The sequence below is a fragment of the Macaca nemestrina genome, chromosome 3 (assembly GCF_043159975.1).
Source record: "Macaca nemestrina isolate mMacNem1 chromosome 3, mMacNem.hap1, whole genome shotgun sequence".
Classification (NCBI taxonomy): domain Eukaryota; kingdom Metazoa; phylum Chordata; class Mammalia; order Primates; family Cercopithecidae; genus Macaca; species Macaca nemestrina.
The window spans coordinates 30,870,909-30,890,622 of record NC_092127.1 but is presented as its reverse complement, the minus strand read 5'-3'; the positions used below and the strand labels follow the sequence as shown (position 1 = coordinate 30,890,622).

General features: G+C 40.4%; 1 protein-coding gene across 4 annotated transcripts in view; it reads left to right on the top strand.

Annotated features, from left to right (window-relative positions):
- Positions 1–19,714, top strand: part of LOC105488644 (folliculin interacting protein 2) — a 138,300-nt gene that overhangs the window by 36,364 nt on the left and 82,222 nt on the right. The window contains exon 1 of one of the 4 annotated variants that reach the window (XM_011752880.3): positions 1,562–2,619. The exons of 2 other annotated variants lie outside the window; for them this stretch is intronic. In XM_011752880.3, coding sequence (XP_011751182.2) covers positions 2,444–2,619 — 176 coding nt within the window. In that variant the 5' untranslated portion in view covers positions 1,562–2,443. Of the gene's footprint in view, positions 1–1,561; positions 2,620–19,714 lie in introns of those variants that run through there. One more of the 4 variants, XM_011752882.3, reaches the window with a different exon arrangement.

Sequence of the window (19,714 nt, the reverse complement as noted above, 5' to 3'; positions counted from 1 at the left end):
AAAGGGAGAAATGGAGTGTGAGTGTACAAGCAATGTCCTGATCAGACTGTATGCATCTGACTATCTGACTATGAAAGAAGCACACTGCTTGTGACAGTTAGATTCATATCATAGTTTTCTTGTTTGTTTTTAGATGGAGTCTCGCTGTGTCGCTCAGGCTGGAGTGCAGTGGCGTGATCGTGGCTCACTGCAACCTCTGCCTCCTGAGTTCAAGCGATTCTCCTGCCTCAGCCTCCTGAATAACTGGGACTATAGGCATCCACCACCACACCTGGCTAATTTTTTTGTATTTTTTTTTTAGTAGAGATGAGGTTTCACCACATTGGTCAGGCTGGTCTCAAACTCCTGACTTCAAATGATCCGTCCACCTCAGCCTCCCAAAGTGCTGGGATTATAGGCGTGAGCCACTGCGCCTGGCCCATATCATAGTTTTAATGCAAATATTTAGTGTTATTAAACCAGTTGGAAAGTATCTGTTGGACATCTAAAAGGGATAAAACCTGCATGAGGTACAAAAATGAATGTTAAGACCCAGACTAATATGCAAAGAATTTATAATCTAGTCAGGATCATAGAGGTATTATACACTTTTTTTTTTTTTTTTTTTTTGGAGACAGGGTCTCTCTCTGTTGTCCAGGCTGGAGTGCATTGTTGCGGTTGTAGCTGACTGCAACCTTGAACTACTGAGCTAAGTGATCCTCTCACCTCAGCTTCCTGAGTAGCTGGGACTACAGGGGCATGCCACCACTCCTGGCTCATTTTCTAAGTTTTTGTAGAGATGAGGTCTTGCTATGTTGCCCAGGCTGGTCTTTAAATCCTGCTTCAAGTAGTCCTCTCGCCTTGACCTCTCAAAGCACTGCAATTACAGGCATGATCTACAAGTGTTTTTTATAGTGCTTGCATAAGTAATCTTTTGGTTCTCTGTTAAAAAGAGAAAGTGACTTTAAAGGCAGTTTGTGGGAAGAAAGAACTCATGATCAGTGGCCATGGCAGTTAAGTTTTAAGCTCAAAATGTGTTCCTCTTGGGAAAAGGAATTCATTTTCTTCTAATCTGGTTTTATCTTGATACTATCAATTTAGCATGTGCCGCAGAGAATTCAAGTTGTCGTACGTGTGTTGCAATTTTTATTTCTCAGGAGAGGGTGAATTTCAGCTATTTTTTGAGTTCATGTTGAAGGAATTTTAGGGATTATATATATAAGAACGTCTGAAGGTAATTGAAGGCCCTGCCATGACATTAGTTTTTCTCACACTTGTGGAGTGAAATGTGTGGATACCATATATTAAAAGTAATGGCAAAAACCGCAATTACTTTTACAGCAACCTAGTACAAAGGTACATTTACAAATTGCTGAAGCCCAAGTACCAGACAAGGGTTCATCAGATTTTAGGAATCCGTTAATGTTTTCTTCACCAAATTCCAGGACTAAAAAAGGAAAAGAATTGGGGCAATCCCTTGTAGTTTTGTGTGTAAAGATTTGACCTGTATTCCAAAGATCTTGATTTTTATTTCTAATAAAAGAAAAATGTTTTGTGAACCCACAGAATCCTATTGATTCTGTAGCATTGTTCTCCTTTTTCAGATGAAGTATATTAGTGTCAGAAGTCAAAATTGAGCTGCTTTTGTCCTCAGGTTGGGCTTTCTCATTTGAATATGCCTAGGAATTCAGTGCAAGAGTTCTGAGGGTTTATGGCTGCTCGTTATCATTACTTTTTTTTCTTGTATTAAAGCAAGGATACATCCCTAATCTGCGTCCCACCTCCCCTTGTCATCTATACATTAAGTCCTACATTTGGCTGTTGTAGGTAACCATCCCTCACTTGCTGTGGGTAGAATTTTGCAAGATTGCAGAGTAAGACCTGTCAGCTGACACTGGCTCACATGAGAGCCATTAAGAGGGTGGTGTGGCCAATGTCAGAGCAACCTTGCAGCTGAAGGCAAGTCACTGCATTGCCCAGAGCGATATGAACAGGTCTTGTGACCAATTAATCGACTACTACATAATCTCCAGCTAGGGAGCACAGATGGAGTGAGTCAGTCCAAGCTGCTCAACCTGTTAAGTGTCTTGTCTTTGCTAACTGGAGTGTAAGCTTAGGAACAAAAGTAGGACTTGTCTATGTTTGTAATAGGATTGCAGACAGCGTGTTTTATGATGTGATAGATGGATCTGACTTCCTAAATTATTGGCAGGCTTAATTTATGTAACAGATGAATGCTCCACCTTTTTTTTTTTTTTTTTTTTTTTTTTAAACCTGTGAAAGGGGAAATTAGTACACTGCTGCCAAGTAGCTTTTCTTACATACTGTGAAGGGAGTGAAATGATTGTTTAGAACTGCTGGTCATTACGGAATATTCCTCACGTAACAAAGGAACTTCAGGATTTGTCTCCAAGTCCATGTTGATGGTCAGGATAAACCGGAAGAACATTAAACCGCTCAGGAGATGTGTGGCGGCACAGCGAAGACCACAAACCAGCCAGGGAACTGGCAAGACTCTGCCAGATGTGTGAGTGATGCCGTTCCTGGTGATGGGAGGATTTACAGGGCGCTTTTACGCACAAAGATTAAAAAACACGCCGGGGTAGACAGGAGCACTGACCACACGGAACTCGACAACAGGTCTGAAACTTTAGTTCTGTTTCAAAATCTCAGATAATTTTGTATTTAATTTACTGTGTACTATAAGGAGATAGAATTGTATTGATCTGAAAGTTGTTGTTTCTCGTAAGTGCTTCTAAGTAGGAGAAATGGGGTTATTGGTGGGTGTGCGGAGTCAAGTCTCTTCTCTTACAGAAAAGATGTAAGCCTGGGTATTTTTTAGTGACTATGGTGACTCCACTACCCATCTGTTTTCTTCTTTTCATTACCTCTACTGGAGCCAACTTACAAGAAATGTTTACATCTTTGTCCCTTGAAACTTGGATGAAACTGTTCACAGTAATTATCAGGAAAAAAAGGTGCAGTCCTGAAGTACCAGCACAGTTAGTAGACGGGGCTCAGGCCTGGGCATTCTCACTTCATAGTCTGCATGGGGACCAGGTGGTTGTGCTTTTCCAATTGGAAGCAGGGTGGTCAGAGAGACCCAGTCTTCCTCTGGAAGACCCTTTCCATGAGGAGGATGTTATGAACAGCAACTTTTAATAGTGGAGCTTGTCTAAAAAGAATAGCATACTTGTAATATTCTTTTTGGTTTATTTCATCCACTTTGGAAGAATGTATTAATTTTATTATTAGTGGTACTTAATTGAAACCCTATTTGTAAAGTATTTTATTGCATATCAATAAAAACAAAAAACTGTTTTGAGAATTACATTTCATTCCAAATTATTCCATAGATAGATAGTAAGGAGAGCTAAAGGTTAATGATTAGTGTAAAAACGAGTTTATAAGTTCATTTAACCTGGGCATGGTGGCTCAAACCTGTAATGCAAACACTTCGGGAAACTGAGGTGGGAGAATCACTTGAGCCTAGGAGTTCAAGACCAGCCAGGGCAACATATCAAGACCCCATCTCTACAAAAAAATTTAAAAATAATTAGCAGGGCATGGGGGCATGCATCTGTGGTGCCAGCTACTTGGGAGGCTGAGGTGGGAGGATCACTTGAGCCCAGGAGTTACAGCCTGCAATGAATTGTGATTTTACCACTACACTCCAGCCTGGGCAACTGAGCAAGACCCTATCTCTTTAAAAATAATAATAATAAAATAAATTCACTTAAAACATTTTTTTCTTACAGAAATTTTCTCAAAATTAACATGTCTCATCAACTGTTTATCCCATAAGTATGTTTCTTAGTTTGGTTGAAAATAATCAGGATATAGTTTTTGTCATGTAAAAATCTTTGTCATTTTAAAATAGAAACTTAATAAAACAGGGCAACAGAGTGAGACCTCCATCTCTAAAAAAGAAAAAAGAAACTTAATAAAATGGGATGTAGTCCATCACAGTGTAAGCGCACAGTAGGCTGGAGAGTGAGAGAGAAGTGAGGAACTTATTTTACAAGTGTTAGGTCACATGCTCTTCATTCAGTTAAAGAGATCTGTTTGTAGAGGAGGAGGTAATGATATGGTACACTAGAAAAATACATTTGAGTGTTCAGAGAAGAATTTCACTTTTATAGTATCTGTTTTTATCTGTTTCTTATCAAGAAAGGGCAGCTGAGTGATAGGAGAGAGTAACGGAGTGACGCTCAAGTTTATCTGAATCTTGATCCCTAGCCCTGGGTCCTACCCAGGAGCCTCTAACCCTGGGCCAGTCTCCAGGCTTTTCTTAATCTCACTCTCAACTGCTAAACTATGTAATTGGCTGGGAGTATTTTAAAAATTCTTTTTTCTTCTGAGATTCTTAGATGTAGTAGTAGGGCCTTCTGTATTCCCTATTTTTGTTATTCTATAGAATTCTAGATCCCCAGATAGTTATTTAGGATGAAAGGCGAGGAGTGAATGTCCACATAAGAAAATAATATGCAGGGCCAGTTTTTTAAAAACCTCTAACATTTTTGATATGAGCTGCTGCTTCTCACCTTCAACGTGACGCCTTAAACTTTAACATTTTCATACCTGTTATCCTATTTTAACTTCCTTTAGATTTACTTCTGTAATGCTGAGAATTTTTTTTAGAACTTTGTACAATGATGACATATATTTGTCAATTAACTGGAATTCATCTCTAGTCAGATGATGTACTGTGGTAGACCTCACCCGCTTTCTCTTCTCCTTACTACAATCTTGGAAACATTGCTTACTTGCAGTATTGTGCTTGGTTTCCAGAACTTCTTTAGGACTTGGGCCAACTTGAGGGTAGAAGCGAATTATTGACAGGCGCTTGCACTGAAGGACCTGGCTCCAGAGTGCTCATGAGTTACCTGTTTGTCCAAGTCATGTGGCAGTCAAGTAGGTAGGACTTCCAATCTCTTTTTGCTCTTTGATATCTTAACTCAATCGTTCCAAGTGGCCTTCTTAGTTCAGCACACTGACAAGCAGGGTTTTTTTTTTCTTCTTCTTCTTCTTCTCATGATGTTCCAGTAACTGAAACGGTGAAGAGAAAGATTCCCCAATTACAATAGAATCATGTCGTATATGTGATGACGGCCACAGTGTAAAGCAGACGGAAACAGTGCAGAAAGAAACATGTTGGTTGTCTCATTGTGGTTCATGTAGCATGACACATTTCAGGATAGGAGTTGTCCTCTGCATCTCCATTTCCATTCCCCCCAACCTCTATGAAGGCAGATGTTGGGGGTTAATTCATTTCACAAAATTGTAGTGTCAACAAAAAACTACTAAGTTTGATGAGAGGCGTCTTAAATGGCAGGTCAGTAAAAATTCCTTGCTAAAACTCCCTTCAAATCTAGTGACTCTTTGCTGGGCACGGTGGCTTTCATGCCTGTAATCCCAGCACTTTGGGAGGCTGAGGTGGGCGGATCACTTGAGGTCAGAAGTTCGAGATCAGCCTGGCCAACATGGTGAAACCCCATCTCTACTAAAAATACAAAAATTAGCCGAGTGTGGTAGCAGGCACCTGTAATCCCAGCTCCTTGAGATGCTGAAGCAGGAGAATCATTTGAACCTGAGATGCAGAGGTTGCAGTGAGCTGAGATCATACCACTGCACCCCAGCCTGGGCAACAGAGCAAGACTCCATCTCAAAAAAAAAAAAATCTAGTGACTCTTAAATATGATGCCAGGTATATGGTATCATCCTCATGTAATTGCTTCCAATCCTCTTTCTTAAAATATTGACTATAGCAAAGCCGCCAACAACTTTTGAGTTTTTCAAACTTTCCCGGCAAATTAGCAAACAAAATCCACAGGGCTGTTTATATGAGAAATCTGGGACTTGCCAAACGTATCTGTGAATCATTGTTGCTCTGGTGGCAAGAGAAAACTTGCCATGTCTTTCAAGTATACCCCTTACACACTGAAAAGGAACTGAAACAGAGCACTTCAGAGTCAATTGTGCTTTACAGTTTCATATCTTGACATTTGATTTCAGAAGAAATTCTCTGTACTGCTTTAGAATCACCAGGATGATTCTAAATGAGTATAGATATTCATCTTAGATACATTTGTAGATGAGATAGTTCTATTAAAAAAAGGGAACTCCTTAGATTGTCTGTGGTAGTTACTTAACAAGAAAGTAAGTACAGAAACTTGAGTGCATTTTTTCCCTGGTGAGCTGCTTCACATAGATAAGCTCACCATGATTTTATGACTAGTCTTTATTTATAGCAGTTGGGATTACTGACTAGGAAATATAAAAATAGTTACAGATTTAGAGAGAGATATGCTAAGGCAACAGACCAAAGAATTCTGAAGAGTATAATAAAAGGTCATTAAAAGTAAGTGTAATGCAGGTTTGCAGGAGTGGAAAGAATGTTTCTCACTGCCTGTGGCTCCTGGAAACAGTGTGAAAACCGCTCTACCCTGATGCTACTTAATAGAAAACGTAGCAGTTGGACAGGTTGAATGAAGTGGGTAGAGAGGAAAAACAAACCCTAGTCAGCTGATGGTCTTGTGCTTTGTGACAAGCTTCACAGAGAGGTCGTAAACGGTTGGGTGTGACTCTGATGCGTTGGGTATTGCGGTCACACGTTCTTCTGGGCTTCCTGCATTCCTTCCCTTTTTACTGATTTTTATGTACCATGAGAATTTTTCTTTGACTAGTTAGAAGAGTTTATTTCTGCTGGCTGAGGGTAGAGATTTTGAGACGTAATTCCAGACTGATAAGAGTGAATGAATCAAGGAATGCAGTGTCATGTCTGATTTAGGGTTCAAGAACATTTGTCTTTTCCCTCTGAGGATACATCACTTACTAGGAATAAATCAGCAATCTTAATATAGGAGATTTTCGTAGAGGCTAACAACTGACATCAGCTTTTGTCTGGGTCATATTTGGATAAGCTTTGATGACATAACAGGGTAAAGCACTTGTTATTAGTCACCATAGCTAACTCTGTCCAGAATGACAGTGTTCCAGGCAGAAGATGAGGTTAATCCAGCTCTGGAGTCTTCTGAAGCCTTTTTTCCTCAAGTTCCGCTCAGCTCTGTGCTGAAGTGGAATGCTGGCTGAACTGGTACCCCCCACCATCCCTGGTTCTCCTGTTATGACTCCTGTGGTGAGTCAGGCTCTGGCTTAGCCTTATCCTTTTATTGTTATAGTAACAAAAGCCAAATAATTGCTGAACAGTGATGTAGCAAGCCCTGGTGGGAATTGGCGAGAGCAATAACTTGTGACCCATCTAAGATTATAACTGTCAAAAGTCACCAAAGAGAATCCAGCCTGTGGGTTATAAAAACACCAAGGTTCCTGGGAATTTTCTTCTCTTTTATGAGTTCCCAAGGGGATATTGAGGTATCAGGTGTACATCCATCCATCCATCAGCCTTATGTCTTTAAGGGTTTAAGAAAGGTTTTTAAAAAACTACTTTAGGTTTTTACAGAACCAATGTGAATGAAAATCCTTTTTTCTCACTATGCCATATCCTTTCACTTTCATGCCTCACCCTGTCCAAAGACAGAAAAAGGAACTTAGTTGACTTAAGCTATTTTTCCACTTACTAATTTTCAGCTCTAGCATATGAGAACCTAGACTTAATGCCAGATAAAATGGAAGGGCCTTTGACTTGGGAATCTTCTCTACCCTGATTTTATGATCTGAGGGTCTTCTCTGCCTTGAAATCACTGTCTTTGGGAACATCATATCATCTCTCTGTTTTTGTTTTCTAAATAATAATAATAATAATAGTAGAATGGAATGGTGTTTTCTGAGCCTCAACTTCAGATCCACTGAACCAAATTCCTGGCGGTAGAGCTTGTGAAGCTTTGTTGATTACATACATACACACACACACACACACACACACACACACACAACTTCTGGGGTAATTCTAACGATGAGCCAAACAACTTGGGAACCAGTGGACAGGTAGTGTCTGACATCCCTTCCAGCTAACATTCTGATAATCTGTCAGTGATCCATGAGTGCTGAAGTTAGAGAAATTTAAAAGCTGGGCTTTGGGTAATCAAGGGAATCAGAAATAGCTCAGTGGTAATCTGTTTCCACGTGAGCGAACAAGCCACGTGGGTGTTTGAGGAAGTACATTTTCAACAGAGGGAACAGGAAGTACAGAGATCTTAAGGCAGGAACATGCCTGGTGTGCATCCTAAAAAGAAGAATATTGCCTCAGGGCAAAGATGATTTGGATTCAGAAAGGAAATGATCCTTCGTGGGAATGTGAATGGGGTGGAGGTGTGCTGGTGGATGGTCTAGCAGCTGCACACTGTGATATGAGAGGGAGGCAGAGGTTGCTGCCCCTAGTATCTTTCCCACTGGACCTTGCTTGATAGCTGAAACTCCTATTATTAAATTCTCATTTCTTTGTATTTAAGCATTGTTCTCTCTAGGCAGTAGCTAATACCTTACTGTGAACTATCTTAGGGGAACATTCCTCTCTGTCAGTAGGAGCAAGACCACATGTGACAGGTGGGTGCCTTCTGTGGAGCAGTGTGTGAGGACTGACCCTCCTTTTTCCAGCCAGGTGACTAGAACAAGGAGGAGACGGCCTGTAATTCTGCTGAACAGGGACAGACTTGATAGCCACATCTGAAGCTCGAGTTACGTGTCCTTGGTTCTCATCCTTACAGGGTGTTCTATAGCTGACCGTAACAGACAAAAGTGATCTTCAGAAAATAGTCCTGTCACAAATTTTTAAATGAGTGCTTATTCCTGAAAGTTTCTAAATTTTAAAAGTTCCTTTGACAACTGAAATTAAAATAATTTTTTGCTTTAAAAAAATTTTTAGAGCAATTTTAGGTTCACAGCAAAATTGAGCAGAAAGTACAGAATTCCCACGTACACCTTGCCCCCACAGTATCAACATCCCACACCACAGTGATATATTTGTTACCATTGAGGAATCTATATTGACACATCTTTATCACCCAAAGTCCATAGTTTGCATTAGGGTTCATTCTTGGTGTTGTATATTCTATATGTTTTGACAAAAGTGTAATGACATGTATCTGCTATTCGTACTAGATAGTTTCACTGCCCTAGAAATCCTCTGTGCCTTGCCCGTTCATCCCTCCCTCTCCTCTAGCCCCAGGCAACCACTTGTCTTTTTACGGTCTCTGTAGTTTTGCCTTTTCCAGAATGTCATTTGATTAGAATCATACAGTATGTACCCTGTTCAGATTGGCTTCTTTCACTTAGAAATATACATTCAAGGTCCCTTCATGTCTCTTCATAGCATGGTAGTTCATTTCCTTTTTAGCACTGAATAATATTCCATTGGTTATCTCTTTGCGTACTGAAGGATGTCTTGGTTGCTTCTATGTTTTGGCAATTATGAATAAGGTTCCTCAGCTCATTTGGATAAATAACAAGGAGTCCCATTGCTGGACTGTAAGGTAAGAGTATGTTTGGTTTTGTAAGAAATGACGAACTCTTCCAAAACAACTCCACCACCAGCAATGGATGAGAGTTTCTGTTGCTCCACATCCCCACCAGCATTTGGCATTGTTAAGTATTCCAGTCTTTGGCCATTCTACTAGGCATGTAGTAGTATTTCTTGTTTAAATTTGTGTTTCTCTAATGACATACAACGTGGATCAACTTTTCATATGCTTATTTGCCATTTATATTATCTTTGGTGAGGTGTCTATTCAGGTCCTTTGCCCATTTTTTCATCAGTTGGTTTGATTTCTTACTGAGTTTTAAGTGTTCTTTATTTTGGATAAAACAGTTCTTTATCAGATATATTTTTTGTGAATATTTTATCTCAGTCTGTGGCTTGTCTTCCCATTCGCTTGAAGTGTCTTTATTAGAGCAGAAGTTTTTAATTTTAATGAAGTCCAGCTTCTCAATGATTTCTTTCATGGACCACGCCTTTGGTGTTGTATCTAAAAATCCTTCGCCATGCCCAAGATTGTCTATATTTTCTCCTGTGTTATCTTCTGTGAGTTTAGTAGTTTTGCTTTTTACACTCAGGCTTGTAAGCCATTTTGGGTTAATTTTGTGAAGGACGTAAGGTCTATGTCGAAATTGTTTTTTTTTTGTACCTGGATGTCCAGTTATTCCAGCACCATTTGTTGAAAAGACTGCCTTTGCTCCATTGTATTACTGTTGCTCTTTTGTCAAATATCGATTTATATTTATGTGGATTTTTTTCTGAAGTCTCTATTCTGTTCCATTGATCAGTTTCCCTATTGTTTTGTTAATGCCACACTTGCTCCTTCTCCTCCTCTTCTTCTTTTTCCTCCTCCTTCTCCTCCTTCTTTTAAGAGGTGGAGCCTCACTCTGCCCAAGCTGGAGTGCAGGTTTTTACACCTCAGAAGGACATGCAAAGGAAGGTCCTGGAAGGAAGAGAATGTTATCCTAACCTGTTTGCTACTGGTATCAAGGTGATAGTGCAGTCAAGTTGGATGAGCACAGAATTTGGAGTCAGGAGAATTTGATTTTAGTCCTGACTTAGCCACTTACTGAACATAACCTTGTTAAAGTCTCCTAACTTCCGTGTAAAACATTATATAATACAGACTCTCACAGGACATTTGAGAAGGTCAGCTCAGGTGAATTCTGTAAAAGTGTTAGGTAAACTCTAAAATATTAGGCAATTATTTGTGCATGTGCTGTGCAGTTCTTATCACCAGCCTTCCCCTGCCCACATTCAAACACCAGACCTTCTGGAATTGGTATCTCTAGGCTCTGCATGAATTATGCAGTAAAAAAGGCAGTTATTTAATATGATGGAAATCCATCTGATACACCACTAGAACAGCAATCACAAACTGAAAGACATAGATGGGTTTAATAAATGAGAAAAGGGATTGCTTTTTTAGAGAGAAACTTTCTCCTGTCTTTGGGGGAGGGAGGAGATGAAGGGGGACAGGAAAATGTAGTGTACGAGTGTTGAGAAGAAAGCTCAATAAATGCCATTGTCTAGGCCAAACTACATATTTGAAAACTGAATCTGAATGCCTGGAATTCATTAAGGTGGTTTCGCTGTAGGAGTTCACCCACTGCCTCATGCTTCAGCTACCAAGAAGCCTCTTAAAGGAAACAGTAGTTAAGGGGTTTGTCTTAAAGTAATAATAGATTCTCTGGGTTTAAAAAAAAAAAAAAGGCTGTTCCTATTGTAGTCCTCATCTTTGTTGTTTGTTTTTACTTTTTCAAGAGACAGTACAGTCACATGGCTTAATATTCAAAGGGCACAAAATAGTGGTGCATGTTGAGAGCACAATCACAGTGTGCCTGGCTTGTGTTAAGTGCTTTACATTTAGTCACCTAAACAGCACCTTATAAGTGGAGTTATATAGGAGATAATACTATTATATTATCTCCATTTTGCAGATGAGGCTATTGAGGAACAAAGAGATTAGGTAACTCACCAAAGTTACATAGCTAAGAAGAGGCAGAGGGTAGGACCTGAGCCCAGGATGCCTGGGTCCAGTCTACACTCCTCACTATGCTGTTTTGATGGATGTGTATTACATAGTGCAGAGAAAGCCTTTCCCTTTGCTCTGTAAAGAGTAGAATGAAGAGTCTTCTGCTTTCTTTTCCATTAGTAATCCAGCTTTCTTTCTTTTTTTTTTTTTTTTTTTCTGAGACCGAGTCTCGCTGTGTCGCCCAGGCTCGAGTGCAGTGGCGCGATCTCGGCTCACTGCAAGCTCCGCCTCCCGGGTTCATGCCATTCTCCTGCCTCAGCCTCCTGAGTAGCTGGGACTACAGGCGCCCGCCACCACGCCTGGCTAGTTTTTTGTCTTTTTTTTGTAGAGATGGGGTTTCACCGTGTTAGCCAGGATGGTCTCGATCTCCTGACTTTGTGATCCACCTGCCTCGGCCTTCCAAAGTGCTGGGATTACAGGCGTGAGCCACTGCGCCCGGCCCAGTAATCCAGCTTTCTACTCCAGAGTCAACTAGTATTACCAATTCATTGTATTTCTTCTAGAGATAGTGTATGCATGTATAATAAAACCGAGAGTTCTCTACCCCCAATTTTTCCTTTTTCTAGGCTTATGGTAGCATTCTCTACACAATATTTTATACTTATTTTTGTTCCAGTCAAAAATGTTTTGGAGTTTATTATATACTTACCTAAGGAGCTTCCTTATTCTTTGCTGTGTCAGTGTAGCACTCCCTTGTATGGATATACCATAATTTATTTAATCATCCTGCTGACAGTTTGTTTCCAAACAGTGCTGCAGTCATTACCTTTTTGTACATATCATTTTGTACCTGTGCAAATTAATCTGTAGGATTCATTCCTAGAAGTGAACTTGCTGGGTCACGAGTATATTTTTTGTTTGTTTGTTTGTTTGTTTGTTTAACCTCTTTTAGAGATAATATTTTACAACCTAAAATAGGTGACAGTTGTCTATTTATTTTGGTTCTTTCGTTTTGCAAATGAGAAACCTTATACAGAGAATCATGCTTTTCACCTCTGGAAACTTCTTGGAAAATAGAAGTATTACCTTGTCTGAGTGCAGTTTAATTAGATCTAGAAGTGATATATGAGGCAGTGTCTTGAGTATTTACTTTGAAACTTATTCATTTATCTATTATTAGTATATGATTTCCCTGGAAATGGGGGAGGGGAAAGATATGACATCTTGATGCAAGTTACCTTTTATAATTGCATAGCAATTATATATTTCAGTAATCCAGGAATATAATCATGTGTTGATGGCTTTGGTTATCCTGACAAGGTTAGAAAGAATTAACTTGGCCGGGCACGGTGGCTCATGCCTGGACTCCTGGCACTTTGGGAGGCCATGGTGGGCGGATCACTTGAAGCAGGAATTCGAAACTAGCCTGGCCAACATGGTGAAACCCCGTCTCTACTAAAAATACAAAAAAATTAGCCGGGTGTGGTGGCAGGCACCTGTAATCTCAGCTACTTGGGAGGCTGAGGCAGGAGAATCACGTGAACCCGGGAGGTGGAGGTTGCAGTGAGCTGAGATCGCACCACTGCACTCCAGCCTGGGCAACAGAGCAAGACTCGGTCTCAAAAAAAAAAAAGAAAAAAAGAAAAAAAAATAGCTCAGTGATTATTGAGTTAATATGTGCATGGAGATGAACCATAAAGCTCTTTTTTTTTTTTTTGTCAGTTTGACTATTTTAAGTACAAGTAGTTTCTAGTTTACAGATATCAGAAAAGAATAAATCATGCGCATTTAAGAATTAAGGGAACCATTTTGGGGAAAAATGGGCCATTTATAGAGATTCTGTAGGGGTTTTTTGTTTTGTTTTTGCAGAGTCGGAATCTCACTATGTTGCTCAAACTCCTGGATTCAAGCGATCCTCCTGCCTTGGCCTCCCAAAGTGTTGAGATTACAGGCATGAGCCACTGCACCTGACCTCTGTGGGTTTTTTAAGGAGAAAAAAGGAAGGAATTATTATTATTATTATTTTTTTTTTTTTTTTTTTTTTTTTTTTTGAGGCGGAGTCTCGCTCTGTCGCCCAGGCTGGAGTGCAGTGGCGCGATCTTGGCTCACTGCAAGCTCCGCCTCCCGGGTTCCCGCCATTCTCCTGCCTCAGCCTCCCGAGTAGCTGGGACTACAGGCGCCGCCACCACGCCCGGCTAATTTTTTTTTGTATTTTTAGTGGAGACGGGGTTTCATTGTGTTAGCCAGGATGGTCTCGATCTCCTGACCTCGTGATCCGCCCGTCTCGGCCTCCCAAAGTGCTGGGATTACAGGCTTGAGCCACCGCGCCCGGCCGGAAGGAATTATTAACAACAGCAGCAACAACTCTGCAAGGGGCAGAGTCTTGACTGCCACAGTAACCTGCCCACTCAGTGTCCCTCTCGCCTCAAAAGAACTTGTACTTTTCCCCTTTAGATTTTGTGAGCACCTTTTGAAAGTTCTGTTATTAGGGCTGTGTTGATATTAAGATGCTTATTGTAAGTACAGATTATGTTTAGAAGGTTTAAGGGATACCATGTAGTAATAATGTAGGTTAATTCATTAAGATTGCTTTCCTTTTAGTACCTGACTGAGATCATCTATTCTAAATCACACTGTGCACATTTAATAGATAACTTGGGATTATAATGTGTTAGAATTGGAAGCACCAGACCTTTAGGTATAATTTTAGTCCCACCCCAGTTCCCATTTTTTCTTTTTTCTTTTTTCAGACAGTGTCTCACTCTGTCTCCCAGGCTGGAGTACAGTGGTGTGATCTCAGCTCACTGCAACCTCTACCTCCAGGGTTTAAGCAATTCTTGTGTCTTAGCCTCCCCAGTAGCTGGGATCACAGGCACCCACCACCTCGCCTGGCTAATTTTTATGTTTTTAATAGAGATGGAGTTTCACCATGTTGGCCAGGCTGGTCTCAAACTCCTGGCCTCAAGTGATCCGCCTGCCTCTGCCTCCCAAAGTGCTAAGATTACAGGCCTGAGCCACCATGCCTGGCCCCACTCTATCCTTTTATAGAGGAGGAGACGCTGGATTAAGAGGTGAAGAAGTGACTGAGATGGGACTGTGGGATCCTGCCTCCAGCCTGGGCAATCTGACATCCAGTGGAGTGTTCCACTATTTTGTCTATGCTGTGGTGGCCCCAGGGCAGTGGAATGTGGGTAGTGGTGCTGTAAGTGCCACACACAAACTTGACCTGTTTTAGAGTTTTGCTTAATGTGATCCTGAACTCAGAAAGGAAGGAAGAAATTCTGTCTTTTCCTCTCTGTACTTTGTAGTTCCTTGTTCATAGCACCCAAACCTTAGGCTGTATTGTGACACACACAATAACGTTTTGTCACTGCCGTGTGAACACATTATTTAAAGACATATGTGGTTTTAACCTGTGACCTTTGCTACCATTTACACATTATTTTGGTAGCAAGGAGGGGGAAAACAAGTTCAGAGCTACAACTAACCTACTTACACAGAAACTTTTGGCTGTCATTTTTGTTAGAGATCAGTTATATTCAGGAAAATGTGGGGAACCTGAAAGTTATTTATTCCAGTCTTTTGTCCTTTTCTCAGACATGGTAATCACTTAAGTGATCAACAGTCCTTTATCCTATAATTCCAAAATCCTAAAATTTCTGGAAAATCTTTTGGAATTAATCTGAACTGATGTGAGGCTGTTTATAGCCTCTATCTAATGCACTTAGCGTTTAAGTGTTCATAACTTGGGCTGGTGAAATATTAATTTGTTTGTTTTGGGGGTTTGATTACATCTCAGCCCCTGGAGGAGGTATTATGTAATATGTAGTGCAGCATCTTTCCGATTTCAAAAAAAAAATTCTGAATTCTGAAACATCTAGCCCCAAGGCTCTCAGTTAAGGAATTGTGTATCTGAGTAGATCTTTGAATTATGCTTTACAGTTTTGAAAGTGCTTTCATAACTTACTCTCTGTTTTTCCCAACAGCCTTGTGAGGTAGATAAGACAGGTGCATTTTGGGAAAGCTCAGCGCTAGGGTTGGAGTGTTCCTAAAATCATCTGGGTTGAAGGCAGCAGAGCTAGAGTAAGAAGCCCTGTTTACCCTGGTGAATCCTAATTCATGTCCCAAGCATCATGTCCTCTGTGACCCACATCCATCCCTCACCCAACTATGTGGACTTGACCTCTTTATCCTGTAGAGTCCCCCTGAGTCCTTATAGACATTTATCTTGGCACCTGTAACAGTATAGTTAACTTAATATTTGTATGTTGGCCTTTCCATTCCCAGTTATAAGCATATTGAGGTAAAGACTGGATATAGTTAATTTCTGTTCCTGGTACCTCTCATGGTGCCTGTGTGAAGCCAGACACTCAAAGGTGTGTGGAAGGAATGAGCTCAGAAGTATGGTTTTATGTTGCAGTGCTCCTTCCATGCCTTTGCTGCTGATTAAACATATTTATTCTTTCATTCCACATTTTCCTTTACAAAAGGAATAAAGGGTTTACATATTACCTACTTTCTTAAAGATGGAAGAATTGCAACCAACATGCAGTATAGCTCTGTGTTGGTAACGTAACAGTGGACTACATTTAATTGGAATTGTTTGTAAATTAATATTAATATCTTTAGGTTATCAATATATATTAAAGCTTCCAATAAGAACTTTAAGTGCTTTTCACTATACTCCTGATCACAGGATAGCAACTCAATGGTGATTTTTTATGCGGTTCCTCAGAAATTGCTCTAGGCAATTCACACAGCTAAGGCTGTATAAGTGCAAAACAGTGAAAGAAAGGAGAGCCAACACAGTCTTCCTGAGAGTACTAACATAGCAAAAGATAAATGAATTCCAAATCTGTTACTGCCATCTATTTACATAATTTTTTTCTTGAAATAAACAGCTTTTTACTGGGTGGGAAATAATGTGTATTTTGTGCTGACAGGGTGAACTCTCATTGCCATGTCAAGCTTAATTTTCCCTTTTTTTCCACCCCCAGTCTTCATTTAGTTTCAGGGTGTAGCCCTTTGGGTCTCCCCACTCTTCTTGAGCAAACCTTTTGAGAGATTTCTGCTTGTACTTAGAAACTGTTTTTTGAGATAGTAAGGAAACAATGGAGGTTGGCAGAGAAAAAAGAATATAGAATAGGGTTGAAGAGTGGTTGGAAAATGTCATGTAGTGCGTTTCATAGGAGCAGGGTTATGGTTTGTTCACTGCTTTATCTCAGAATGCTTGCCAAGTAGTAGGCATGCAGGAATTGCTGGTTAAATGGATAGTATTTTTGCCAGTTTTTGTTGTCATCATTGTTGTTTGTTTTTGTTTTGTTTCATTTTACCTTTTCTTGGACCATTGAAAGTTGCCTATCATTCCTGACTGTTTAAATATGTACCTTCTTGTATCATAAGACTGTTCTTTAAACTCTTTATGTAAACTTATTTTTGACTGTGTAGGGTGGCTTCCTCGTGTGAGACCAAGAGGAAAAACAGAGATCATGCTTTCTCGACATGGGGATACCCATGACCACTTCTACTATGATTCCTGTAAAAGTTCAAGAGAAGAAACAACACCCACACTAGAACTGGTCTCAAAGGATATAGCAAATCACCCTGCAGCATGTTATACAACTATTGCTCTTTTCCTTATTGGCCTTTAATTCTGGAAACCCTGGATTTACAAGTCACTACCTCTGCATTTGCCCTGAAAATGGTCTTCTCAAACCACTTTAGTTGTCTTCCTAAAGCACAGGTCAGATCATCTCATTCTCTTTCTTGAAATCTTGGAATTGGCACACCACAGCTTGTAGAGCAACAGATGCATTCCTTGGCATAACATTTAAAGCCCCTCACAAGTAGTCCTCAAGTGCCTTTCTAGCCTCATTTGCTGTGTGGTTCTTCTGCAGGAGACACATTCCAAGCACTCAGTGATATTGTCTTTTTGTGTTTGTGCTGTGCCCTAAGTCTGCAGTGACTTCCCTGTTCATTATTCCTTCTGTGTCTTTGTCCAGATTTTCTCCTTCTTAGGAGGACACCAGTCATTGGATTAGGGTGCCTACTAATTCAGTATGACCTCATCTTAACTTGATTTTATCTGCAGAGACCCTGTTTCCAAGCAAAGTCATATTCACAGGTATAGGAATTAGGACTTGAACATATCTTTTGGGGGGACACAATTTAAACTACAGTACATGGCTCTAGATATTTTAAAGAGAATTCTGTTTTCTGTGTTTCAGATCCCTTGAACTCTAGTGCCTTTCATGTTTCAGGGAGGTAACTGAGACTTTGGTTCCTTGCTTTTCCACTCTTGATGAGTAGTTTCAGAAATAAGGCCTGGCTTCAAGTCTAACCAGGCAAATCCTGGCATCCTGGAATTTTAAAACTGAAAAGAGTCCATATAAGTCATTTTGCTTAAATTTTACAATAAGAAAAGGTAGACAAATCATCTTCTCTTACTGTGCCTGAAGGCATAAAGTGGACATAAATAATACCCTGATGCCAAGGACAGTGTTCATTCTTTATGTTCAGCAAAAACAGAGAAATAATTCAGATTAGAATAAGTTTCTCTGAAATGGTCAGCTATTTTAAGGCAAAAGCCCCAGGGCTTGTTTTCATACCCCTTTTGAATCATGCCCAGTGGCCCCAGTCATATGAAGAGATGTCCTCAGTAAAGCACCAGGAACTGTGGTCGGTGCTCTTGCAAGCTCCACAGTAACTGTTGGTTGAATGTAGGAGTGAATGTGAATATGAAGAGAATATGTGTGCCATGGAGCTACCAATAGCTCAAGGCCTGTGTATCAGGGATGGCAGGGAAAGGGGTTGGGAGTGTGCTGGGAATTTCCATAGATTATCTCTTTTAATCTTCACAACAGGACCTATAAGTACTCCTAGGGGAGACGTTCCCAAAACTATAAAACTGGTGGGAAGCAGAGCTGAGATTGGATCCCAAGCCCGTCTCATTCTGAAGCACTAGTGACCTTTGTCCTGCCTGCCTCTGTTTCCTTTACCAAATTATGCAACTGTTTTTTCCTCTACTAATATTAAAATGTGAGTGTCTCACTGTACTTTGGGAGGCTGAGGTGGGCAGATTGCCTGAGCTCAGGAGTTTGAGACCAGCCTGGGCAACGCGGTAAAACCCTGCCTCTACAAAAAATACAAAGAAATTAGCCAGGCATGGTGGCGCATGCCTGTAGTCCCAGCTACTTTGGGGGCTGATGTGGGAGAATTGCTTGAGCAGGAGACTGAGGCTGCGGTGAGCCGAGATGGTGCCACTGCACTCCAGCCTGGGCAACAGAGCAAAACGCTATTTCCAAAAAAAAGAGATGTCAATGTCAAAATTATATTTATGTATTAAACCAAAAGTAGTATTCATATGGAAGAAGAACAGAGTTTTCCTCTTTTTTTTTTTGTTTTTTTTGAGATAGAGTCTCACTCTGTTGCCCAGGTTGCAATCTCAGCTCACAGCAGCCTCGACCTCCCGAGCTCAGGTGATTCTACCGTCTCAGCCTCCGTATTCCAGTAGCTGGGACTACAGGTGTGCACCACCATGCCCAGCTAACTTTTTGTATTTTTAGTAAATATGGGGTTTCACCCTGTTGCCCAGGCTGGCCTCGAACTCCTGGGCTCAAGTGATCAGCCGGCCTCGGCCTCCCAAATTGCTGAGATTACAGACGTGAGCCATTGTGTCTGACCGTTTTGTTTTGTTTTGTTTTGTTTTGTTTTGTTTTGTTTGTTTGTTTAAGAGATGGGATCTCACTCTGTCACCAAGACTGGAGTTGGAGTGCAGTGGTATGATCATGGCTTACTGAAGCCTTGAACTCCTGGGCTCGAGTGATCCTCCCGCCTCAGCTTCCTGAGTAGCTGGGACTACAGGTGTATACCATCACAACCAACTAATTTTTTAAAAAATTTTAGAGAGTCTGGGTCTTGCTATGTCATCCAGTCTTGTCTGGAATTCCCGGGCTCAAGAGATCTTTTTTGCTTCAGCAACCTAAGTAGCTGGGATTACAGGTACGAGCCACTGTGTCCATCACTTGTGTCTTATAAAATACTTTTAAAGCATTTGGATCAAAAAATGAGGCAATCTGAAATATATACTTTTCCCCTCTGTGTCTTTTTTTAAATTATTGAGTAAAAAAAATATTTTTAGTCTCCTGGATCAGTACAATTGTCCATGATTTCTATTTCCATCTTTTTTTCATTGAAAAATAACATGAAACATTTAATGAGGTGTTATGATCATTATTAAATTTTATCTCTTCTAAAGTAGCTGTTTTCAGTTTGATGTTTGAATACGTGTTATTCTTCAAAAATAAGGATTGAATGACTTGGTTATA